This window comes from Dendrobates tinctorius, unplaced genomic scaffold, assembly GCF_039654945.1.
Source record: "Dendrobates tinctorius isolate UK_male_01 unplaced genomic scaffold, ASM3965494v1 ptg000011l, whole genome shotgun sequence".
Lineage (NCBI taxonomy): Eukaryota > Metazoa > Chordata > Amphibia > Anura > Dendrobatidae > Dendrobates > Dendrobates tinctorius.
The window spans coordinates 52,792,608-52,815,123 of NW_027361679.1; the positions used below are offsets into that span (position 1 = coordinate 52,792,608).

At 42.1% G+C, this 22,516-nt stretch overlaps 1 protein-coding gene across 4 annotated transcripts in view; it reads right to left on the reverse strand.

Moving 5' to 3' along the window:
- Positions 1-22,516, reverse strand: part of IDUA (alpha-L-iduronidase) — a 214,126-nt gene that overhangs the window by 31,364 nt on the left and 160,246 nt on the right. For 3 of the 4 annotated variants that reach the window (XM_073542224.1, XM_073542251.1, XM_073542243.1), the window contains 4 exons: positions 13,234-13,450; positions 12,775-12,990; positions 8,682-8,803; positions 7,816-7,953 (listed from right to left, as the gene is read on the reverse strand). In XM_073542224.1, the coding sequence (XP_073398325.1) occupies positions 7,816-7,953; positions 8,682-8,803; positions 12,775-12,990; positions 13,234-13,450 (693 nt within the window). The remainder of the gene's footprint in view (positions 1-7,815; positions 7,954-8,681; positions 8,804-12,774; positions 12,991-13,233; positions 13,451-22,516) is intronic. The other variant, XM_073542233.1, reaches the window with a different exon arrangement.

Genomic DNA, 22,516 nt, shown 5'->3' on the forward strand with positions numbered 1-22,516 from the left:
CTCTTGCCAGAAAACACTTGCAGATTTCCTGCGGATTGTAGTGCGTTTTTTGGTGTGCTGATTTGTTAGGTGGTAGAGAGCGAAAGGGAGAGAGAGAGAGCGAGAGAGAGAGAGAACGCTGCTGGGGATCCGCAAAAAGAATTGACATGCTACGGAAAAAAAATCCACCGCAAATCTGTGCAGATTTTTCCACAGCATGTGCACAGCAATTCTTCATTTACAATAGACTAACATTGCAAGTGCACTACACTGCAGAAAAAAAGCTGCGGATCCGCATCAAAATCCGCAACGTGTAGCCTTAGGCTGGTTTCACATTTGCGTTTTTTAGCGCTGGAAAAAAACGCATATGTGCGCATGCGTTTTTTCCCCTATATTTAACATGGGTGCGCATACCTGCGCGCTTGTAAGCGCATGTATGCGATTTTCATGCGCTGCGTTTTTTTGGGGTGTGCGTTTGTATTTTCCAGACGCAGCATGTTGCATTTTTTGGCCCTGCAAAAAAGCGCATGCGCACATATGCGCACGTTTTGCGCTAAAAATGGCCATTATAGCCTATGGATGCGCATATGTGCGCAATGGCATGCTCATGTATGCGTTTTTTTGCATATGCGTTTTTTTTTTTTAACCATGGAATTTAGGGGTTTGGGTTAGAGTTAGGGTTAGTTAAGGGGGTTTAGGGTTAGGGTTAGGGTCAGGGTTAGGGTTGGGGTTTGGGTCAGGGTTAGGGTTAAGTATGGTTTGGTTAAGGGTTAGGGTCAGGGTTAGGGTCAGGATTAGGGTTAAGTATGGTTTGGTTAAGGGTTAGGGTCAGGGTTAGGGTTAGGGTTAAGTATGGTTTTGTTAAGGGTTAGGGTCAGGGTCAGGATTAGGGTTAAGTATGGTTTGGTTAAGGGTTAGGGTCAGGGTTAGGGTTAGGGTTAGGGTTAGGGTCAGGGTTAGGTATGGTTTTGTTAAGGGTTAGGGTCAGGGTTAGGGTCAGGATTAGGGTTAAGTATGGTTTGGTTAAGGGTTAGGGTCAGGGTTAGGGTTATGGTCAGGGTTAGGGTTAGGGTTAAGTATGGTTTTGTTAAGGGTTAGGGTCAGGGTTAGGGTCAGGGTTAGGGTCAGGGTTAGGGTTAGTTAGGGTTTAGGGTTTGGGTTAAGTATGATTTGGTTAAGGGTTAGGGTCAGGGTTAGGGTTAGGGTCAGGGTTAGTAAAGTCATGGTTTGGGTTAGTGTGAGGGGCCACCTAATGTTGGAAAAAAACGCAAACGCGGTAAAAACGCACTAAAAACGCATACAAACGCATAAAAACGCTGCGTTTTTTTCATGCATGCTCATAAAAATGCTTGAAAAAAACGCAGCAGTTGTATGCTTTTGTATGCGTTTTTTCAATGTGTTTTTTTGCGGGAAAAACGCGCTGCAAAAAAAAGCAAGTGTGAAACTAGCCTTACACATACGGACACAGATACCTCTGGTACGAGAAATAAACGAACGGGTGAAACCGGCCTAATACAGTTGAAGACCACATTCACACATTCAGTATTTGGTCAGTATTTTATATCAGTATTTGTAAGCCAAAATCAAAAGTGGAACAATCAGAGGAAAAGTATAATAGAAACAAGTCACCACTTCTGTATTTTTCATTAAATCAGTCATGTGCGGGAAAGATGTGGGCTCGGTGTGCGGTCTCATATCAAAGGCAGGTATAATCACATGTTGCAATGGAGGGCAAATAGAGGAGTGTTTGCGCAACCTTTTCATTTTTATGTGGTAGTGGCCTTTGGTTGCAATTGACATTTAGATATTTTTCTCAAATTTTACCGGAATCTCCTGCTGCTGGAATTTCTTATCTTCTCTGAATTCTCCATGCAGTGGAATTCTTCAGGGTGAGCTGACTATTTGAGTGTGTCTCTATGTTTTTTTTTTACATTAGCTTAAGAGGTTAGTTATATGTGACTCTAGTCACTACTCACGGACAATCCGTGAGGCAGGGTAGTCAGATACCAAAAGATCATGTCGTAAACTAAAGTCGAAAGACAAAACTGTAGTCAGGTCACAATCTGAGATCTGAAAAACAGGAAGGTAGCAGATCAGAGCAAAGGGGCTAGGCAAATTGAAGCTCAGAACAAGGTCCAAGGTCAGTCACCAATGGAATAACAAACAGAGCACAGAATTACAATGCAAACACGCACTACCGAGCAGATGCTACGACTGGCAGAAATCCAGGATTTACAGCTTAGATAAGTAGCTGGGTAATAAAACAGAGAATAGCTGAAGGAAGCTCAGCACCTCCCAATCTCAGATTGAATGGCTGAGCCGTCTATCAAAACACTGACAACTCAGTATGCCCCTGAACTCGATTGGACGATAGAGCTGTCACTCACTGCATCCAAGACACACTGAGCAGAAGAATTGTGACAGTACCACCTTTTCAATGGGGTGCTACCAGAAACTCAGGTTTCCCGGGAAACCTAAAATGGAAGGCCCTGACCAATCAATCAGCTTTCACAGAATGAGCTGGAAGAAAAGATCTCTCCTCGAGTCTGTATCCCCTCCAATGAACAAGATTTTGGAGGGAATTTCAGATCCTCCAGGAATCCATGATCCTTTGCAACTCATATTCTAAACCTCCAATTACAGAAACTGTAGGAGACGGGGATGAGACAGACAACACCGAAGGAACAAAATCTTTTAACAGGGATTTGTGGAACACATTAAGGACACAAAGAAATTGAGGAAGTTTTAATCTATCTCCAGAATCTCATATAGGCCAAAACATTTAGGACTCAATTTCTCAATGGTCCTTTCAGCTTAATATTTTTGGAATATAACCAAACCTTATACTCTAATTTGAAGAGGGGACCCACCGAACATTTCCTATAGGCCTTTCGTTTTAGATAAAGTTATGCCACCCCAATGTTCTTTAAAACCTCCATCCAGACATCCCCGTTTCTGTATGGCTACCAATACTCCAGGACACCCAGACCTCATCCTAGAAAATTAACATAAAATAAAGATGAAACCCATATTTGCAAAAGAAAGTTGAGGTTCCAGTGGAATAAATGACCTTACTGTTAAAGGCGACCTCAGCAAGAGATAAAACCAGTCTTCCTGCTGAGCAGTAACAAAACATCTTAAAATTTGTTCCAACGACTGATTGTCCTCTCTGTCTGACCGTTGGTTTTAGGGTGGTAAGCAGAGAAGAATGACAAATCAATCCCCAATTTCTTACAAAATGCACTCAAATTTGGAGACAAAATGCACCCCCCATCCGATACAATGCCCAAAGGAATACCATGTAATCTCACTACAAGATTAATAAACAACCTGGAAGGCATTTCGGCATTAGGTGACCCCGAAAATGGAACAGAGTGAGCTTGCTTTCTGAATCAGCCAACTACCACCCAATGGTAGTTTCCCCACCGGACAAAGGTAAATCAGTAATGAAATCCATGGAAAATTGAGTCCACAGTCCTCCTAGAATTGGCAGTGGAGCCATGAGTAAGTTTCACAAGTGGATACAAAATTCTTAATATCATTATACATGGATGACAACCAAAACAGTCTAGCAATAGCTTTTTGTGTAGCAGTAACTCTAGGATGACCACTCAAGATGGAATAATGATCTTACACTGGCACAAATAATTTGGAACCTGCGGTAGTGGAAAGGGCCAACGGCTTGGCTTTACGGATCTCCGATCCCAACTCCGAGGATACCATAAAAAACACAATTATATGAAGAAGAATGGAGGCTGTGAAGGAGAAACCTAATCAAAGTTGTGGGTTAAAGAGTAATCTACAAGAAAATAAGGACAATCTGGCCTGTCTTGGGGTTAACCATTTCGTTGATTCAATATAGGCTACATTTTTATGATCTGTCACCGTGACTTTATGATCTGCCCCCTCCAAAAAATGTCTCCATTCTTCAAAAGATAATTTAACCGCAAGCAGCTCACGATTCCCAATATCATAATTTCTCTCAGCAGATCAAAATTTCCTGGAGAAAAATGCACAAGGTCGCAAGTTGGTCAATGTTTTGGGACCCTGAGATAATACAGCCCCTACCCTGACCTCTGTGGCATGCACCTCCACAATGAACAGTTTCTGGAGATTGGATTAAAACTGGAGCAGACATAATTGTCACGCTGACGCCTTGGCAGGTTGGCGTGAGCGAGAGAGTTGTGGCCCCACTGTGCCACAAACCAGACTACCTGGAAGGGGCATGACTAGGACAGCTACCTTGGTCATCGCTGGAGCCTCTGACGGTGAGGTCAGGCTTGTGCGGCGGGTAGCTGCCAGGTGCCACTCCAGTGTGGTGTCTGGCTGTGGCTGATCCCTCTGGGGAACAGGACACTAGGATAGGTGCGACTGACAGACAGGCAGGTGAGCATGGCAGGCACGGCTAGTACTCTGGCAGGTGGGCATGGCTGAGATACAGGCAGGTGGGCACGGCTGAGACACAGGCAGGAGGGCACGGCTGAGACACAGGCAGGTGGGCACAGCTGAGACACTGGCAGGCGGGCACGGCTGAGACACTGGCAGGCAGGCACGGCTGAGACACAGGGACATGGGCAGGAAGGAGTGGTGTATGGAATAGGTATAGACCTGTTCACACAGCAGGTGCAGGTACTGGCAGGAAGGAGTGGTGTATGAAGGAACAAGTTTGGACCTGTTCACACAGGAGGTGCAGGTACGGGTACTGGCAGGAAGGAGTGGAGTGTAAAGGAACAGGTTTGGACCTATTCACACAGGAGAAGAACCGCAAGGCTGTGGAGAGGAGCTGCAGATAGCAGCAAGAGGTTCTGCAGAAGCAGAACAAAGCAGAACCGCAAGAGTACGGAGCACAGGCGGCAAAACCAAATAATTTGCTCCATTGATTAAACATCTAACCAATCAGAAGGATCCAATGATTGCACAGCTAGTCCCAGCATTGCAAAGTACTATACCAAAAAAATCATCAAGTGGAATGTAGCAGCTAAGATAGTAGATATACTACTACACATGTTATATGCAGTTAGTGTATAAAATCAGTGCATTCAAGGTTAGAGAAATATATATTAAAAACCCAGCATCGCATTCATAAGAGAAACAAACCCAACAGTAAATTGGACTGGTGAAAGGATGTCACCATAGCAGGTATATCAAGCATCAGCTCATCAATCGCAAAGTAACCACTGACCATAAGTGAAATAGATGCGAAAGTATGAAAGCAGTATAATTGGGTATCGCCCTTCGATCGGGTGCAAGGAGCAAAACAAAAGACAAGTTGAGCAAAGAATAGGTATACCTACTACCTACAGGCACCTAGGGTGTGGGAATCCCTCAGGCTGAAGAGAGAGACATAAAGCAACAAAATATAATAGGGGGTTGAAAAGACTCCACGTGTATCGCGGTGTCAAGAATGGCTTCATCAGGGGGAAGTGTGGTCCACAACGCCAATGTAACCTTATATACATAGATAATTAAGCACAAAATACATACCAATGGTGGTCATAGTGCCACCGTGTGCGGTTCGAAGTGTGATGATGCGCCATGCTAATGAGGGCAGACGTCTCTGCCATTACCTAGCCTAGCATTATCTAACCTTGAATGTACTGATTGTATACACTAACTGCATATCACATATGTATAGTATTATATCTTAGCTTCTACATCCCACTTGATTTTTTTGTACAGTACTTTGCAATGCTGGGACTAGCTGTGGAATCTGATTGGTGTAGACCAATTCTTGACACCACCTGTCATATTGGATACTTGTAATATTCTAAGGGCATGAATTGAATCATGGATTGTGAAATGATTTGTGCTTGGTCGGTCTATAGGCTATAAAGGATACGCTTACAACTTAGTCTACTATTGGTAACATTTTAAGGATTGCTGTGACTAATGGACCTTATTATGATGTCATCCCCCAAATCTTTATATGCTCTGGTTGTTTGCGGGCCAGCTCATTATAGCCTCATTCCCCTGATGACACCATTTTGGTGAAACATGCTGGGGAGACTAATAGCTGACCAATTTTAATTAATCATATGCAGTGATGGCCATGTTACAGACTAGAATAGGTAAGAACCTACCAGTTATGTAACGGTCTGCGGCCATGGCCAGTGATGCACCTACTCAGCCAACTGTAAGGGCCCCGTTACACACTTCAATGTCCCAGTGATCCCACCAACGATCCGACGTGGATGGGATCGCTGGGACATAGATAGCTGATCGCTGGTGAGCTGTCACATAGGCAGACTCACCAGCAATCAGGACTAGTGAGCACACTAGTATCCAGGGTAAACAGCGGGTAACTAAACGCCGCACGGCGCTTAGTTACCCATTGTTTACCCTGGATACCCGAGTGAATGCTGGTATGATCTGGGCCAAAAATTTATCATTGGTCTCCCGCTGGGCAGCACACATCGCTGCGGGTGACTGCGAGAGACCAACGATCAGCGAGAGCTCCCAGCGCCATATAGCAGACGCTGGGAGCTGGTATCCAGGGTAAACAGCGGGTAACTAAGCGTGGCGCTTAGTTACCCGCTGTTTACCCTGGATACCAGCGTGCACTCAGGTATCCAGGGTAAACAGCGGGTAATTAAGCGCGGCGCTTAGTTACCCGCTGTTTACCCTGGATACCAGCGTGCTCACTGGTCCTGATCGCTGGTGAGTCTGCCAATGTGACAGCTCATCAGCAATCAAATAACTATGTCCCAGCGATCCCATCCACGTCGGATCGTTGGTGGGATCGCTGGGACATTGAAGCGTGTAACGGGGCCCTTAGGCAATGATTAATGATCAGCCAACTGATCGTTGATCGTTGCTAAGTGTCACATGCAACGATGTCGTTCCGACATCACTGCAACGTCACCAAACTGGTGACGTTGCAACGATATCGTTCACAATATCGTTGTGTGTAACGGGCCCTTAATACTAGGATCCTTTTGTCCATTTCACTAATCCCATTTCTTGCGTTATGTGTTTTAACTAATGTAGTGTACACTTTCCAATATTAATAATTAAAAGTTATATTTTATTTTAGGATCTTTAGTATGGAGACCTCTATTCGCCCTCTAGGGCAACTTGTCATTAGAATTAATTACCCCTACGCTTACTACGTAAACAGTGTCAACTTGTGTTACACATCAAAGGCAGGAACATGACCTTTGACGTAAATATACGTCAAAGGTCTTGAATGTGTTAACCTGCTTATATCAAACAATCCGTGAAAATAATCCAAATGGTGTCCAATTTTTTCACACACCTATAGACTTCCTTTGGTGGGATTGATCTGAGTCTCAGATCAAATTCGGACATGTCTCAGTCATTTTTTTTTCCAGACCATTCAGTCCCCGAATATATACAGACACGTGAACAGCTCCACAGACTATAACAGGCATGAGGGCCATCAGTGAAAATCAAGGATATAACTTGCACGTGAAAAGCTGATGTCTGAATGAACCCTTATTCTTTTCATTTAGGAAAGAAGAATCCACAGCAAAATTTGCAGGTAACTCTTGTGGCTTTCCCTGCAGGTTCACCCTAGAAAACCTGCATCCAATATGGACTTACCCTGAAGGGGAATATGCAAGTCATAGAGGGAGATCCCATATTTGCGGGAGAAAATATTAGTATATAAATATAAGAGTACATAACAGCAATGAGGTGTGTGACCTTTATATGTGATCAAAGAAATGGGACAAGTACATACACTGCTCTTGATCCATTGGGAATCAGAAAAGGTACATAGCTAAAACGAGAGTGAAAATAAAGCCTTATGGCAAAGCTTGCGTAAAAAAAGGAGTTTTATTTTGAAAAATTAACCCATATTCAAAAGATAAATACCGTCATGCTCACCTTTCCAGGAGGAGAATGGGGCTTTTCACATATATGAACAAGTAGCACAGAAGGAACTGGAAGTTGCATTTTTATAACCATATCACCATCTTTAGGGAATATACTAGGCCCTTCCATGACTGGATCCTTTAAAAGATATCAAGAGATGTAAAAATAGATTAAATATGCAATATATTTCATAAGCCATTTAATAGCCTAAGTATTTTACCTATTACACTCTGGTTAAAGGGAATCTGTCACCTATTTTTTGGTATATAAGATGCAGCCACCGCCATCAGGGGCTTATCTACAGCATTCTGTAATGCTGTAGATAAGCCCCCAATGTAACCTGAAAGAGAAGAAAAACGAGTTATATTATACTCACCCAGGGGCGGTCCTGTCCGGCGCCTCCCATCTTCATACGATGCCGTCCTCTTCTTTCCTTCCTGTCGTGGCTCCTGCGCAGGCGCACTGCTCTGCCCTGTTGAGAGCAGAGTCCTGCAGTGCGCAGGCGTTGGGAGAGGTCCGGTGCCTGCGCACTGCAGTATTGCGCCTGCGCCGGAGCCACGACAGGAAGGAAAGAATAGGACGGCATCGTATGAAAATGGGAGGTGCCGGACCGGACGGTGACACCCATCGGACCGGACTGAACGCCGGGGTGAGTATAATCTAACTTTTTTTTTTTCTTATCTTTCAGGTTACATTGGGGGCTTATCTACTACAGCATTACAGAATGTTGTAGATAAGCCCCTGATGGCGGTGTCGGCAGCTTATATTTGAAAAAAGGGGTGACAGATTCCCTTTAAGGGTAAAATTAAAAAAAGTGCATGAATATAAATGTATTACATATCAAGTAATGTTCTGTATGGTTCTACCTCTTTATCGCGAATGTCTTTAAATTCTTCAACAGAAGGGAAATCTGGACTTCCAGCCTTTTGCCATACCAAATATGGATTTGTTAATGTATTATCCATGTAGTATGTTACATATACAAGATCTGAAATAGAGTAAGATTTTATCGCCAGGAAACCAAATAATTTAATTTAATTCTCATGAAATAACAATGTTGTACCATATCTTCTTACAACTGTTTTGGATGTTTCTCTTTTATTTCTTCTGGCATTGTGTGAAAAAATTGGAAGTTTCTCTTTCCCCTTTTTATTGGAGTGTAGTGACACGCAGTTGCCTTCATACTTGTATTCCTACATGTATGGCACATTTCAGGTGTGGGTGTTTGGAATGGGCTTAGAAACATGACCCCAAAAAATTAAATAAACCTTAATGAAAACATATATATATCCCAAATGGTACTGAAAAAAAGTATAGGTCACCATGCAAAAAAAAACAAGCCTTCACATAGCTCCATTGTTGTAAAAATAAAAAAAAGACATACATTTCATTAAGAAAGCATACACCAAAACTGACAAAAACCCATTTTGAAGGTAATAAGATATGCATATCATCTAACATTAGCTGAAGTTGTCTCCAGGAAGTTCCCACATTCCTCGGATATCCCTTTCCCATGATGCAAAGGAAAATGTCTAGATGAGGTCACTACCAAATAAATCGGGATCAACCTAATACATACTTCAAAAATTGCCATAAACAAAGAGAATGCACAGTGATCACCATATACAATAATTTATTTTATTTTATTATTTATTATCAAATGTAGAAATTACTTTGGCACTCAAATAATATTTGAGGGGTCAAAGTAATTTCTACATTTGACAATTTTATTCTTCAGAGCACCAATCTGCAGTTTTTGGCAACGAACAAATACACTGCTCCAAAAATAAAGGGAACACTTAAACAACACAATGCAACTCCAAGACAAACATACTTCTGTGAAATCAACCTGTCCAGTTATAAAAAATAAAAAACACAGATTGTGAATCAATTTCTCCTGCTGTTGTGAAAACAGACAACAGGTATAAATGATAGGCAATTAGCAAGACAATCCCTATAAAGGTGTGTTTGTGATATGGGTGACCACAGACCATTTCTCTATTTTCATCCTTTTTGGCTTTTTGGTCTCTTTTGCATTTTGTCCTTGCTCTCACCCTTAGAGGTACAATAGCATGAAGTGGTGTCTATTGTAAAACTCACAGAAGTTGCTCAAGTAGTGCAGCTCATCCAGGATGGTATATCAATGCGAGCTGTGGCAAAATGGGTAGCTGTGTCTGTCAACTTAGTGTCCAGAGCTTGGAACAGATACCAGGAGACAGGTCAGAACACTAAGAGGGAGCTGTACGAGTTCAACCACCAAGCAGCAGGACCGCCAACTCCTCCTTTGTGCAAGGTAGAACAGGAAGAGCAGTGCTAGAGCCCTGCAAAATAACCTCCAGCAGGCTACTATCATCCAAACTATCAGAAACAGACTCCATGAGAGTGGTATGAGGGACCGATGTCCACCTTTGGTTGCTTACAGTCCAACACCGTACAAGGCAATTGGCATTTGCCAGAGAACACCAAGATTGGCAGATTCGACATTGGCGTCCTGTGCTCTTCACAAATGAGAGCAGGTTCACACTGAGCACAAGTGACACCTGGAGACGCCGTGGAGAACATTCTGCTGCCTGGAACATCCTCCAGCATGACCAGTTTGGCAGCTGGTCAGTATTGTTGTGAGGAGACATTTCTTTGGAGGGAAGCTCAACCTTCCGTTTGCTAGCCAGAGGTACCTGACTGCCATTAGGTACCAGGATGAGATCATCAGACCCATTCTGAGACCATATGCAGGTGCAGTGGGCAATGGGTTCCTTCTGATTCATGACAATGCGAGGCCTCATGTGCCTGAAGTGTGTCAGCAGTTCCTGCATGATGAAGGCAATGATCCTGTGGACTTATGGACTGGCCTGACAGTTTCACAAACCTGAATCCAAATCGAGCACATCTGGCACATCTTGTCTTGCACCACAGATTGACTGATGCTTTAATCCTGGTCTGGGAGGAGACCCATCATGAGAACATATGCTGCCTCATCAGGATGATGCCCAGGCATTGTAAGAATGTCATACAGACACTTGGAGGCCACACACTACTGAGCATCATTTCCTTGTCTTGAAGCATATCCACTGAAGTTGGATCAGTCTGTAATTTGATTTTTCACTTTGATTTTGAGTATGATTCCAAATCCAGACCTCCATTGGATATTAATTTTGATTTACATTGATCATTTTTATGTTTTATTGTTCTCAACGCTTTCCACTATGTAATGAATAAATATTTGCAACTGAAATATTTCATTCAGTGATATCTAGGATGTGGTATTTTAGTGTTCCTGTTCCATTTATTTGGTTGAGCAGTGTATATTCATTTTCTCTTTATATTATCAAAGACAAGCTAGCACAGAAAAATATGAGCTTAAAAACAGTTATATAACGCCAATAGACTACATAAAACCAGGCACGCCCAAAATAAGACGACTGCCTAACCTCACCCACCTAAAAGGTGACAATTCACAGAAAACCCAGAGAAAATGTATAAAAAGATGGTATAAACCAGCATACAAAAATGGTGAAATGTAATAAATAATTAAGCCAATAATATCATGATGTCATAATATCCATCAATAAACATTGAAAATGATTGGCCAATGATGAGGAGATCACAATATTCAAACCAGTAACCGAAAAGTGTGTAAAGATATATAATATTATATTTGGTAGCCAGGACACAAAAAATAGTAATGTGACCGTCACACACATAACCATCAGAAGACAAATGCAAGGAAACACAAAGTAAATATGAAAACCAAAAGGGACATGTGAAAAAAGGCAATGATTTTATGAGGATAGAGAGACCCCACACAAATTGCCACCCAATCTGTGGCTTCCTAAGGGGTAGAGTGTGGCTTCCTCACACAGTACATGTTTTAACGGATATCACTCAGACCTAAACTATGGTCATCTGCATGAGATCTTAGGTCATGATCACACGTTCAGTATTTGGTCAGTATTTTATCTCAGTATTTGTAAGCCAAAAACAGGAGTGGAACAATCAGTGGAAAAGGTTAATAGAAACAGTCACCACTCCTGGATTTATCACCCACTCCTGGTTTTGGCGTATAAATACGGAGGTAAAATACTGACCAAATACTGAACGTGTGAACATGGCCTAAGGGCTCAGGCAGACTACTGTAGTTTCAATCCAGGTGCTATCTGTTAAAACATCAGATTGCACTCAGACCAATGTTATTAAATGAGGACGGGCACACGCACAATTTTTTAGTTGGACCGAGTGGTCTGAGGAAAAAAATAACAGCATGCGTGATTTGCCTCAGATGATTGGATGGTACTGCGCCATTCGAGTCTTTGGGGACTGATAGAATGGAGAAGGAGGAGAATTTTTTTTTTTTTTTAATCTCTACATTCAAGCAAAAATGGATCCCACACTCATCAAACTCTGATCAGAGTCTGAGTAGCATAATTGGACCATTTTTCCCGGATGCAGGACATATGGTTGTGTGACAATGGTCTCCGTGCAAGTGATATTGAAAAAAATCGGGAAATTAATCACTTTTCTTAATTTGAATAAAAGGCTTGTGTCAAGAAAAGGGCTCAATTTTGGTATATGCTTTGTTGGTGAATTCTATGTCAAATCATACATTTAATTACATCTGCTTTTAAAATAAATAATTGCAATTTTAGTGATGGGTCCTCTATAAAGTGAATTTGTCAGCAGAATTTCACATCAAACTATATACCGTATATATGTGCATTTAGCTCTTTGACAAGTCCAACAATACCTTTACATGGTCAGTTTTTTCCTACATTGAATTGACATGCAAATGAGGCTTAAGAACTATTTCCCATATGCCACCTCCTGCTTGACTGTCGAATCAAGTCACACAACAGAGAAGCTGTCAGTCAAGCAGGAGGAGTTGGCACTGACAGATTCCCTTTAAGGCTGGCAATGTAGCTTTCTGGTGATCATTTCCTACATGATTTCTTACAAGATAGTCACCTTTTGACTTTGGATAATTTGTCAGATTTAGAGTTACAATATTGATCTCGGTTGATGTTCTGTTATCATCTGAAGCATAAAGGACTATGGCTGACTGCCAGCTATCAGCCTGATCTCCATCTTTTGGTTCATGGACGCTTGCTATGACTCCAACTGTATTATAGTCCCCGGATGTATCCACGTTCCTTACCATGGAAGTGGAAATCTGGGTTTCTCCTGCAAAGCATAAAACATTCATTTATCACTTATGTGTGGACATTTGTTAAAAAAAATCTGCAAAGTAAAGTCTAAATGGACCAAAACCTAAGTAACAACCTTATTTTCACTTAACCCCTTCTAGCACTTGCACACTGCCCAATAATATTATTTATGATGGTGCTCTTAATGTCTTTACTTTTCATTGACTAATACAAACTTTTGACATGAGTATGCTTAGCAAGTAATTACCCAGGCACGTACCTAATAAAGCCAGCAAGCCCATTACTGTTAGCACTGGTTTTCTCACCATCTGGACATGTGGCGGCTTAGTGTTGTTCATCTGGAACCTTGCTGTCAATGTCCTCTGAGTAAAGTAGTGAGGGTAATAGTTCATGAAGGCATTATCATTGCTTAGCAGGCTGTAGTTCATGCTGGGGTTTCCATCTGAATGCATGTAATCCAGGTGCTGATCTATCACCTAGTTACAATAAATGTATGTTGCATTACATTAGAATCATTTGTGACACCTTTATAGGTTACTGTAATTATTTTAAAATAATCTTTATGACTTGTATACTAATTTATAAAACTGTAATGACTCTAGTGCTACTTTCCAACGCAGCGCCGTGTGATATCAGAATGCATACGTAGCAGAGAGAACCAATTACAAGACTCATTACCATAGAATTTTAGATACATTTTATGGCCATTCAATAACTGGGTGACATTATGGCATGTTAAAGGAATTTTACTGTATAGCAAGCATTTATATACAGTGAAGGATATAAGTATTTGATCCCTTGCTGATTTTGTAAGTTTACCCACTGGCAAAGACATGAACAGTCTATAATTTTAAGGGGAGGTTAATTTTAATATTGAGAGATAGAATATCAAAAATAAAATCCAGAAAATCACATTGTATAAATTATATAAATTTATTTGCATTTTGCAGTGAGACATAAGTATTTGCTCCCCTACCAACCACTAAGAGTTCTGGCTCCTACAGACCAATTAGATGCTCCTAATCAACTCATTACCTGCATTAAAGACAGCTGTCTTACATAGTCACCTTTATAAAAGACTCCTGTCCACAGACTTCATTAATCAGTCAGACTAACCCTTTACAACATGGGCAAGACCAAAGAGCTTTATAAGAATGTCAGGGACAAGATCATAGACGTAAACAAAGCTGGAATGGGCTAAAAAACCATAAGTAAGATGCTGGTTAGAAGGAGACAATTGTTGGTGCTAAAATAGTATTCATTATAGTCAGTATAGTCACATGCTTATAGAGTCTGATGGGTTCTGTAGTCGTTAATACTGTGTCAGTAATAATCTTGGAATTACAGCTGAGGCTACATGAGAGCTCATACTTTGTTACATACAGTGTCCTTCAGTTACATTTTGCCACCAAGAGCAGATTCAGAATAGCATGTTTTAGATGGGTACCAAGCATATTTCAAGTATGATCCTATATGAGAAGGCAACTATGGTTACTCACAAGGCATCCTTAGATCTTTTGGTGGCACTTGAGGGCTGAAGTTAAGGAATACTGCTCTATGGTCTTTCACATGGCTCCTCTGTTGTCAATCACTTGGTAACCCTAAGCTCACCCACATGATACCCTTCCAATCGCTCATATGTCTCCTCTATGGTCAAGAACAAGGCAGCCCTTTGGTCAATCTCAGGACACATAACTCCCCTTTCGTTAGTCACAGGGCTCCCCTATTGTCACTCACATGAGAGCCTTATAATCACTTACATAGCTCTTCTATGGTCACTCACATAGCTCCTCGGTGGTCACTTGTATGGCTCCACCCGTGGTCACTCCCAGGAGGCTCTTATAATCATTCACATAGCTCTTCTATGGTCACTCACATGGACAAAGCTGAAATCTCCATGTATGCTTCCCTTCTTTGCCAGCTGTTATATAGGAGGTCTCAGTGCTAATATATGAGTACTTCATGCTAAGATTAAATTCCTGGTTATATTAGTTTGCTCTCTTACCTGAATTTTCACTGTTAGAGCAGAGATAAAGGGGGAAAACCGTAAAAAGTAGCTTATTGGAAAAATAATCAAAGCTAGTCACAGAGTAGGGCTTCTTTTACACTTGCCGTGTTTTTGCTGGCCATTTTTGCGGGCCCAATGCATTTCTATGGGGCCGCAAAAACGGCACGCAAAAATTAGTAGGAGGGCTGTGCTCCGTATGGCCGTGAAGGCCGTATTTGCGGCCGTGAAAAAATATCGAGCTTGCTCGATATTTTTCACGGCTTACGGACACGGCAGCAATGCATTTCAATCATACAGCAAAAACAACGTTAAGTTGTTTATGCGGTACACCATATTTCCAGATCACCGTTTTTTCCCTGCTATTTGTTATAGCAGGGAAAAACAGCGATCCGAGAAGGTTTTTTGCGGCCCTTTTTCCGGAATACCGTGAAAATCATGGCAATACAGCCCACAAAAAACACGGCAAGCGTAAAAGCAGCCTAAGGCTATGTGCACACGCTATGAAATTGCCGCGGAAATTTCCACGGGAATTCCATTCCGTGGGAAATATGCGAGAAAACCGAAATTAAATTCCCGCATATTTCCCACGGAAAAACTAGCGATTTGCAGGCGTAATTAGCTTGCAGAATGCTAGCATTTTCCAAGCGTTCTGTAGCATTGCTTGGAAAACTGATTGACAGGTTGGTCACACTTGTCAAACATAGTGTTTGACGAGTGTGACCAACTTTTTACTATTGAGGCTGCCTATGCAGCATCAGTAGTAAAAAGATCTAATGTTAAAAATGAAAAAAAAAAAAAAGAAAAGTGTTTTCCCACCTTCCGGCGTCCCTCGCAGCGTTCCCGATCATCGCGATGCTCCCGGCAGGTCCCGTTCCCAGTGATGCATTGCGCCAATGACCTTTGATGATGTTGCGGTCTCGCAAGACTGCTACGGTGTCGCGAGACCGCGACGTCATCAAAGGTCATTGGCGCAATGCATCCTTGGGAATAGGAGTTGCTGGGAGCATCGCTGAAGCCTGGTGACGCTGCGAGGGACATCGGAAGGTGAAAATATCCCTATTTTTTATTTTAATTCTACTTTTTACGGGGATATGGTACCAACAATCCAGAGGACAGTCTCCTCTCCTCCACCCCCTGGGTATCATCCGCAAATGTTCTGCTTACTTTTCGCATGGTGGGCACAGCCACATGCGGAAAGTAAGCAGAACAATGCAATCCTATGTGTGCGGAATCGCCGCGATTCCGCAAAATTATTGAGCATGCTGCGTATTTTTCCGCGATGCGATTCAGCCGTGGAAAAATTTGCAGCATTAGCACAGCATTGCGGAATCCCATAGGATTGCATGGAATGTTTTTTTTTGCGTTTTCGCGGCAAAATCGCGTGTTTAAAATCGCCGCAAAAAAACCGCTACTTGTGATCACAGCCTTATTCTGTGTGCACACGTAGCGTTTTTTAGCGTTTCCGCGGCGATTTTAAAAGCGCAATTTCACCGCGGAAACGCTTAAAAAAAGCATTCCATGCAATCCTAATTGATTCCGCAGATGTTGTGCTAATGGAGTGTTTTTTACCGCTACGGAATCGCTTCGCGGTAAACGCAGCATGTTCATTAATTTTGCAGAATCGCGTGCGATTCAGCATACATACCCTTGTATTGCAAAAACGCATAGGAAAATGCATGTTAAAACGCATGACAAACACGTCAAAATCGCTTGCAAAGCCGCGTCTAAAACCGCACGCGGTTATCCGGCAAAGGGTGTGCGTTTCTGCTCAGGAATATTCTGCTTCAAAACTGCAACGTGGGCACATAGCCTAAAAGTAAAGATTTACTTTACATAAAGGGGTTGTGCTATGAACAAAAATAAATCTTAATCAATAGATCATAGAATAATAATAATTTCCACAATTGGATGTATTAAATAAAATGTTCCTGTGCTGAGATAATCTTATAAATGTGACCCTGCTGTGTAATGGCCGTGTCTGACTGTACAGGAACAAGGTCTGATCCTACTACAGCTCCTGGGCAGGGGAGGAAGCAAAGAGAGTATACAGAGATTACAGCAGGATATCACAGCTGATTCTTTTAGTGAATAAAATATTTCAGTGCCTGTTTTTAAACAATATCTTACCTCAGCTGTGATCCCGAGCTGTTCTGTCTGTATATTCCTTTGCTTCCTCCCTTGCCCAGGAGCTGTGGTATAATCAGACCATGTTCCTGCACGGTCAGACACGGCCATTACACAGTACACAGCAGGGGCAGATTTATAAGATTATCTCAGCACAGTAAAGGCCCCGTAACACATAACGATGTCCCAGCGATCCCACCAATGATCCGACATGGATGGGATCGCTAGGACATCGCTAGACAGCCCCTCCAGCGATCAGGACCAGCGTGCACGCTGGTATCTAAGGTAAACAGCGGGTTTCTAAGAGCCGCGCGGCTCTTGGATACCCGCTGTTTACCCTGGAAACCAGCGTGCACGCTGGTATCTAAGGTTAACAGCGGGTTTCTAAGAGCTGCAAGGCTCTTACCTGCTGTTTACTTTAGATACCAGCGTGCACGCTGGTTTCCAGGGTAAACAGCGGGTATCCAAGAGCCGCGCGGCTCTTAGAAACCCGCTGTTTACCTTAGATACCAGCGTGCAGCGTCGCTGATCGTTGGTCTCTCGCTGTCACACGCAGCGATGCATGCTGGCCAGCGGGAGACCAACGATCAAAAAATGGCCCAGGACGATCCTGCACGATCAGCGGTACCCGGCAGGGGGGGGGGTGTCGCTGATGTGTGTCACACACAGCGATGTCACTGGCGAGATCGCTGATGCGTCACAAAATCAACGATCTCACTAGCAATCTTGCTGTGTGTGACGGGGCCTTAACATTTTTTTAAAACACATCCAATTGTGGAAATTATTTTATTACAAGATCTGTTGATTAAAATGGACTTTTGTTCATGGCACAACTCCTTTAAAAGAGGGGTTTTTGTTTTAGAGTGGTAGCAGATACCAATAGAATACTTGCTTGTAGAAGAAGTTTGTGAATTTCGCTTATGGTAGCATACACACCTAGTGCATTTATATACAACTATATATTCCTGAATTCTAATGAACTGATGTCATCCATAAGTACCAAACTCTACTAATGTTAAGCCTTTAGTAGGCTTACCTCTCTGCTAATCAGATGATGAAAAGAACCTTAATAATACCATAGTGGTGGCTTTTTTCCTTAAGGCGATAAAGCCTACAGTTCACACCTGACAGAGAACACACATGTATACATACATTCAGTTTATATTCACGCCTAAGATTTGGTGTGGTTTTTTCATGCTGCAATTATTTTGGATGCATACGACACATGTGAGTAAATCCTTATTTTTTCTGGTACATGAAAAAATTGAACCGATTTTCATTAATGTTTTGGATCAGATTTTTAACAATGTTTGCTCAGTGTCACTTTTTACTGTCGATGTTTTATCAGTTAATCTCATATGCAAATAAAACTGATGGAGTTTTTCAAGCGTCTCCTTTTTTTCATGGACCCGCTAAATGGGTGAGATCATAGCTCTCAACTGTCCCGGATTCGGCGGGTCTGTCCTGAAACGTCACAACTTTTCTCCTGGCTTCTATACTCACCTCTTCTATGTCTTCATCGCTCCCTACATAGCTCCTCGGGGGCGGGGTTAATATCTGCTCAGTGCATACATTAAATTTCTTATCTCTTCTTTCTGTGATAAGGTTGGTGTTCGCAGGTTGCAGCTCTACCACTGAGCTACAGCCCACTATAGCGTAAATAAGAGAATTTGGTAATCTTGACCTCCATTTGCAGTCAATGAATCTAGAAGCATCTTATACAAGTCCACAGAGATACATTGTGCATATAGCAATGTATTTTTATGGTACCTGTATGCTGAGGTGAAGAACAAGATATTTTGGTCCTATAAAAGTAGTAAAAATATTAAGCAATTACAAAAATGTCTTTTTTAGGACTCGAACCCACAACCTTGAAATATTTCAGACAGGCATTCTAAGAGGACTAAAAAAATGATCGCAGATTCTAATCTCCCATGGAGACTTATTGAAGCAAGTAAAAAATTTAAAAAATTTTTTTTAAATATTTAAAAAATATTTTAAAAAATTAAAAAAATATATAAAAGTTCAAATCTTTTCCCATTTAACCCATTCAAAAGAAAACAATTAATAAAAAATACAATATTTGCTATCATCGCGTTTAGAATCACCCAATCTATTAATATATAAAAAGAACTTTGGCTGGTTTCACATTTGCGTTTTTTAGCGCTGGAAAAAAACGCTAACCTGCGCATGCGTTTTTTCCCCTATCTTTAACATGGGTGCGCATACTTGCGCGCTTGTAAGCGCATGTATGCGATTTTCATGCGCTGCGTTTTTTTGGGGTGTGCGATTGGATTTTCCAGACGCATCATGTTGCATTTTTTGGCCCTGCAAAAAAGCGCATGCGCACATATGCGCACGTTTTGCGCTAAAAAGGGCCATTATAGCCTATGGATGCGCATATGTGCGCACTGGCATGCTCATGTAAGCGTTTTTTTGCATATGCGTTTTTTTTTTTAACCATGGAATTTATGGGTTTGAGTTAGAGTTAGGGTTAGTTAAGGGGGTTTAGGGTTAGGGTTAGGGTCAGGGTCAGGGTTAGGGTTGGGTTTTGGGTCAGGGTTAGGGTTTAGTATGGTTTGGTTAAGGGTTAGGGTCAGGGTTAGGGTCAGGATTAGGGTTAAGTATGGTTTTGTTAAGGGTTAGGGTCAGGGTTAGGGTTAGGGTCAGGGTTAGGGTCAGGGTTAGGGTTAAGTATGGTTTTGTTAAGGATTAGGGTCAGGGTTAGGGTCAGGATTAGGGTTAAGTATGGTTTTGTTAAGGGTTAGGGTCAGGGTTAGGGTTAGGGTCAGGGTTAGGGTTAGGGTCAGGGTTAGGGTCAGGGTTAAGTATGGTTTTGTTAAGGATTAGGGTCAGGGTTAGGGTCAGGATTAGGGTTAAGTATGGTTTTGTTAAGGATTAGGGTCAGGGTTAGGGTTAGGGTTAGGGTTAGGGTTAGGGTTAAGTATGGTTTTGTTAAGGGTTAGGGTCAGGGTTAGGGTTAGGGTTAGGGTCAGGGTTAGGGTTAGGGTTAGGGTTAGGGTCAGGGTTAGGGTCAGGGTTAGGGTTAGGGTCAGGGTTAGGGTTAGGGTTAGTTAGGGTTTAGGGTTTGGGTTAGGGTTAAGTATGATTTGGTTAAGGGTTAGGGTCAGGGTTAGGGTCAGGGTTAGGGTTAGGGTTAGGGTCAGGGTTAGGGTTAGTAAAGTCATGGTTTGGGTAGTGTGAGGGGCCACCTAAAAATGTTGGAAAAAAACGCAAACGCGGTAAAAACGCGCTAAAAACGCATACAAACGCATAAAAACGCTGCGTTTTTTTCATGCATGCTCATAAAAATGCTTGAAAAAAACGCAGCAGTTGTATGCTTATGTATGCGTTTTTTCAATGCGTTTTTTTGCGGGAAAAACGCGCTGCAAAAAAAAGCAAGTGTGAAACTAGCCTTATATCGGAAAATGGCGTAAAGAGAAAAAAAATCAAAACGCCAGAATTGCATTTTATTGCAATGTTGCATGACAAAAAAAAGTAACGGGCAATCAAAAGATCGTATCTGCACCAAAATGGTGTAAATTAAAACATCAGCTTACTATCCAATAATCCCCCACCCATACATTTTTTGTGATCTCTGGTTGGGTGAGGGCTTTTTTGCGTGCCAAGCTGACATTTTTAATTATGCCATTTTGGTACAGAAACGATCTTTTGATCACCTGTTATTGTATTTTAATGCAATGTTGTGGTGACCAAAAAAAAAACGTCAGCTGTGCTGGAAAAGATGTGGGCTCAGCGCCGGAGAGCCCACATCAATGGGGCGAACACGACATGCGCTGTACTACACGGCACATGTCGTGAAAGGGTTAAGTTTGTTTATCTGTTTTCTGTCCAAAAAAGTCCAATCTATCAAAATATAAAATAATTAAAAGCCTGCGTTAAACACCGAAAAAACAAATAAATGCCAGAATTTTAGGTGCCGCACTTCACACAAAAAATGCAAAAAAAAGTGATCAAGACATCACATGTACCCCAAAGTGGTATAAATGAAAACATCAGCTCAGAACCCAAAAAATAATTTTACCCAGCTCTATGGATGGAAAAATAAAGAGGTCAATGGCCAAAATGTTTTTTTCAACAAATTTCAGAATTTATTATCACCACTAAAATAACAAAAAACTGGACATGTTTGGTATCACCGTAATCGTACTGACATTGAAAATCATGAAGGCTGGTCAATTTTACACAATGAACACTATAGCAACAACACACATAAAACAATGGCAGGATTGAGGGATTTTTTTTCCCATTTTTCAGAACATGATATGGTAAAATGAAAGGTGTTGTTGAAAACTACAATTTCTCTTGCAAAGAAAACATGCCCTCTTATGGTTATGTCAATGTAAAAATTCAAGAAAAAAAATGTATGACTCTTAGGCTATGTGCCCACGTAGCGTTTTTCAAGCGATTTTTTCCTGAGCAGAAACGCATGCGATTGTCAAGCGTTTTGACATGCGTTTTCCCCATATAATTGAATATGCTGGGTTTTTTACCGCTAAGCGACTCCGCAGTGGTAAAAAACGCACCATAGGCACAACATGTGCGTTTTCTATTATAAATGCATGGAATGCTTTTTTTAAGCATTTCCGCGGCAGAATCGCGCGTTTAAAAACGCCACGGAAACGCTTAAAAAACGCTACATGGGCACACAGCCTAAAAGTAGGAAGTGAACTTGAACTGTCCTCCCACCTCTCCTCCCTCTTTGACCGCTTACAATCAGGCTTCCGACTGCATCACTCAACTGAAACTGCCCTAACTAAAGTCACCAACGACCTACTAACTGCCAAGAGCAAGCGACACTACTCTGTCCTCCTTCTCCTGGACCTGTCTTCTGCCTTCGACACTGTGGACCATTCCCTCCTGCTCCAGATTCTCTCATCTATGGGCATCACAGGCTTGGCCCTATCCTGGATCTCATCATATCTAACAGACCGAGCATTCAGTGTCTCCCTCTGCCATACCACGTCCTCACCTCACCCCCTCTCTGTCGGTGTTCCTCAAGGCTCAGTCCTACTCTTCTCCATCTACACCTTCGGCCTGGGACAGCTCATAGAATCCCACGGTTTGCAGTATCATCTCTATGCCGATGACACGCAGATCTACCTATCTGGACCTGACTTCACCTCCTTACTGACCAAAATCCCACAATGTCGGTCCGCTATTTCAGCTTTCTTCTCTGCTCGCTTCCTAAAACTGAACATGGACAAAACAGAATTCATAATCTTTCTCCCATCTCACTCTACCTCTCCACCAGACCTATACATCAATGTCCATGGCTGCTCACTTTTCCCAGTCCCGCATGCTCGGTGCCTCGGGGTGATCCTCGACTCTGCCCTCTCTTTCAAACCACATATCCATACCCATGCCTCCTCCTGCCATCTCAAACACA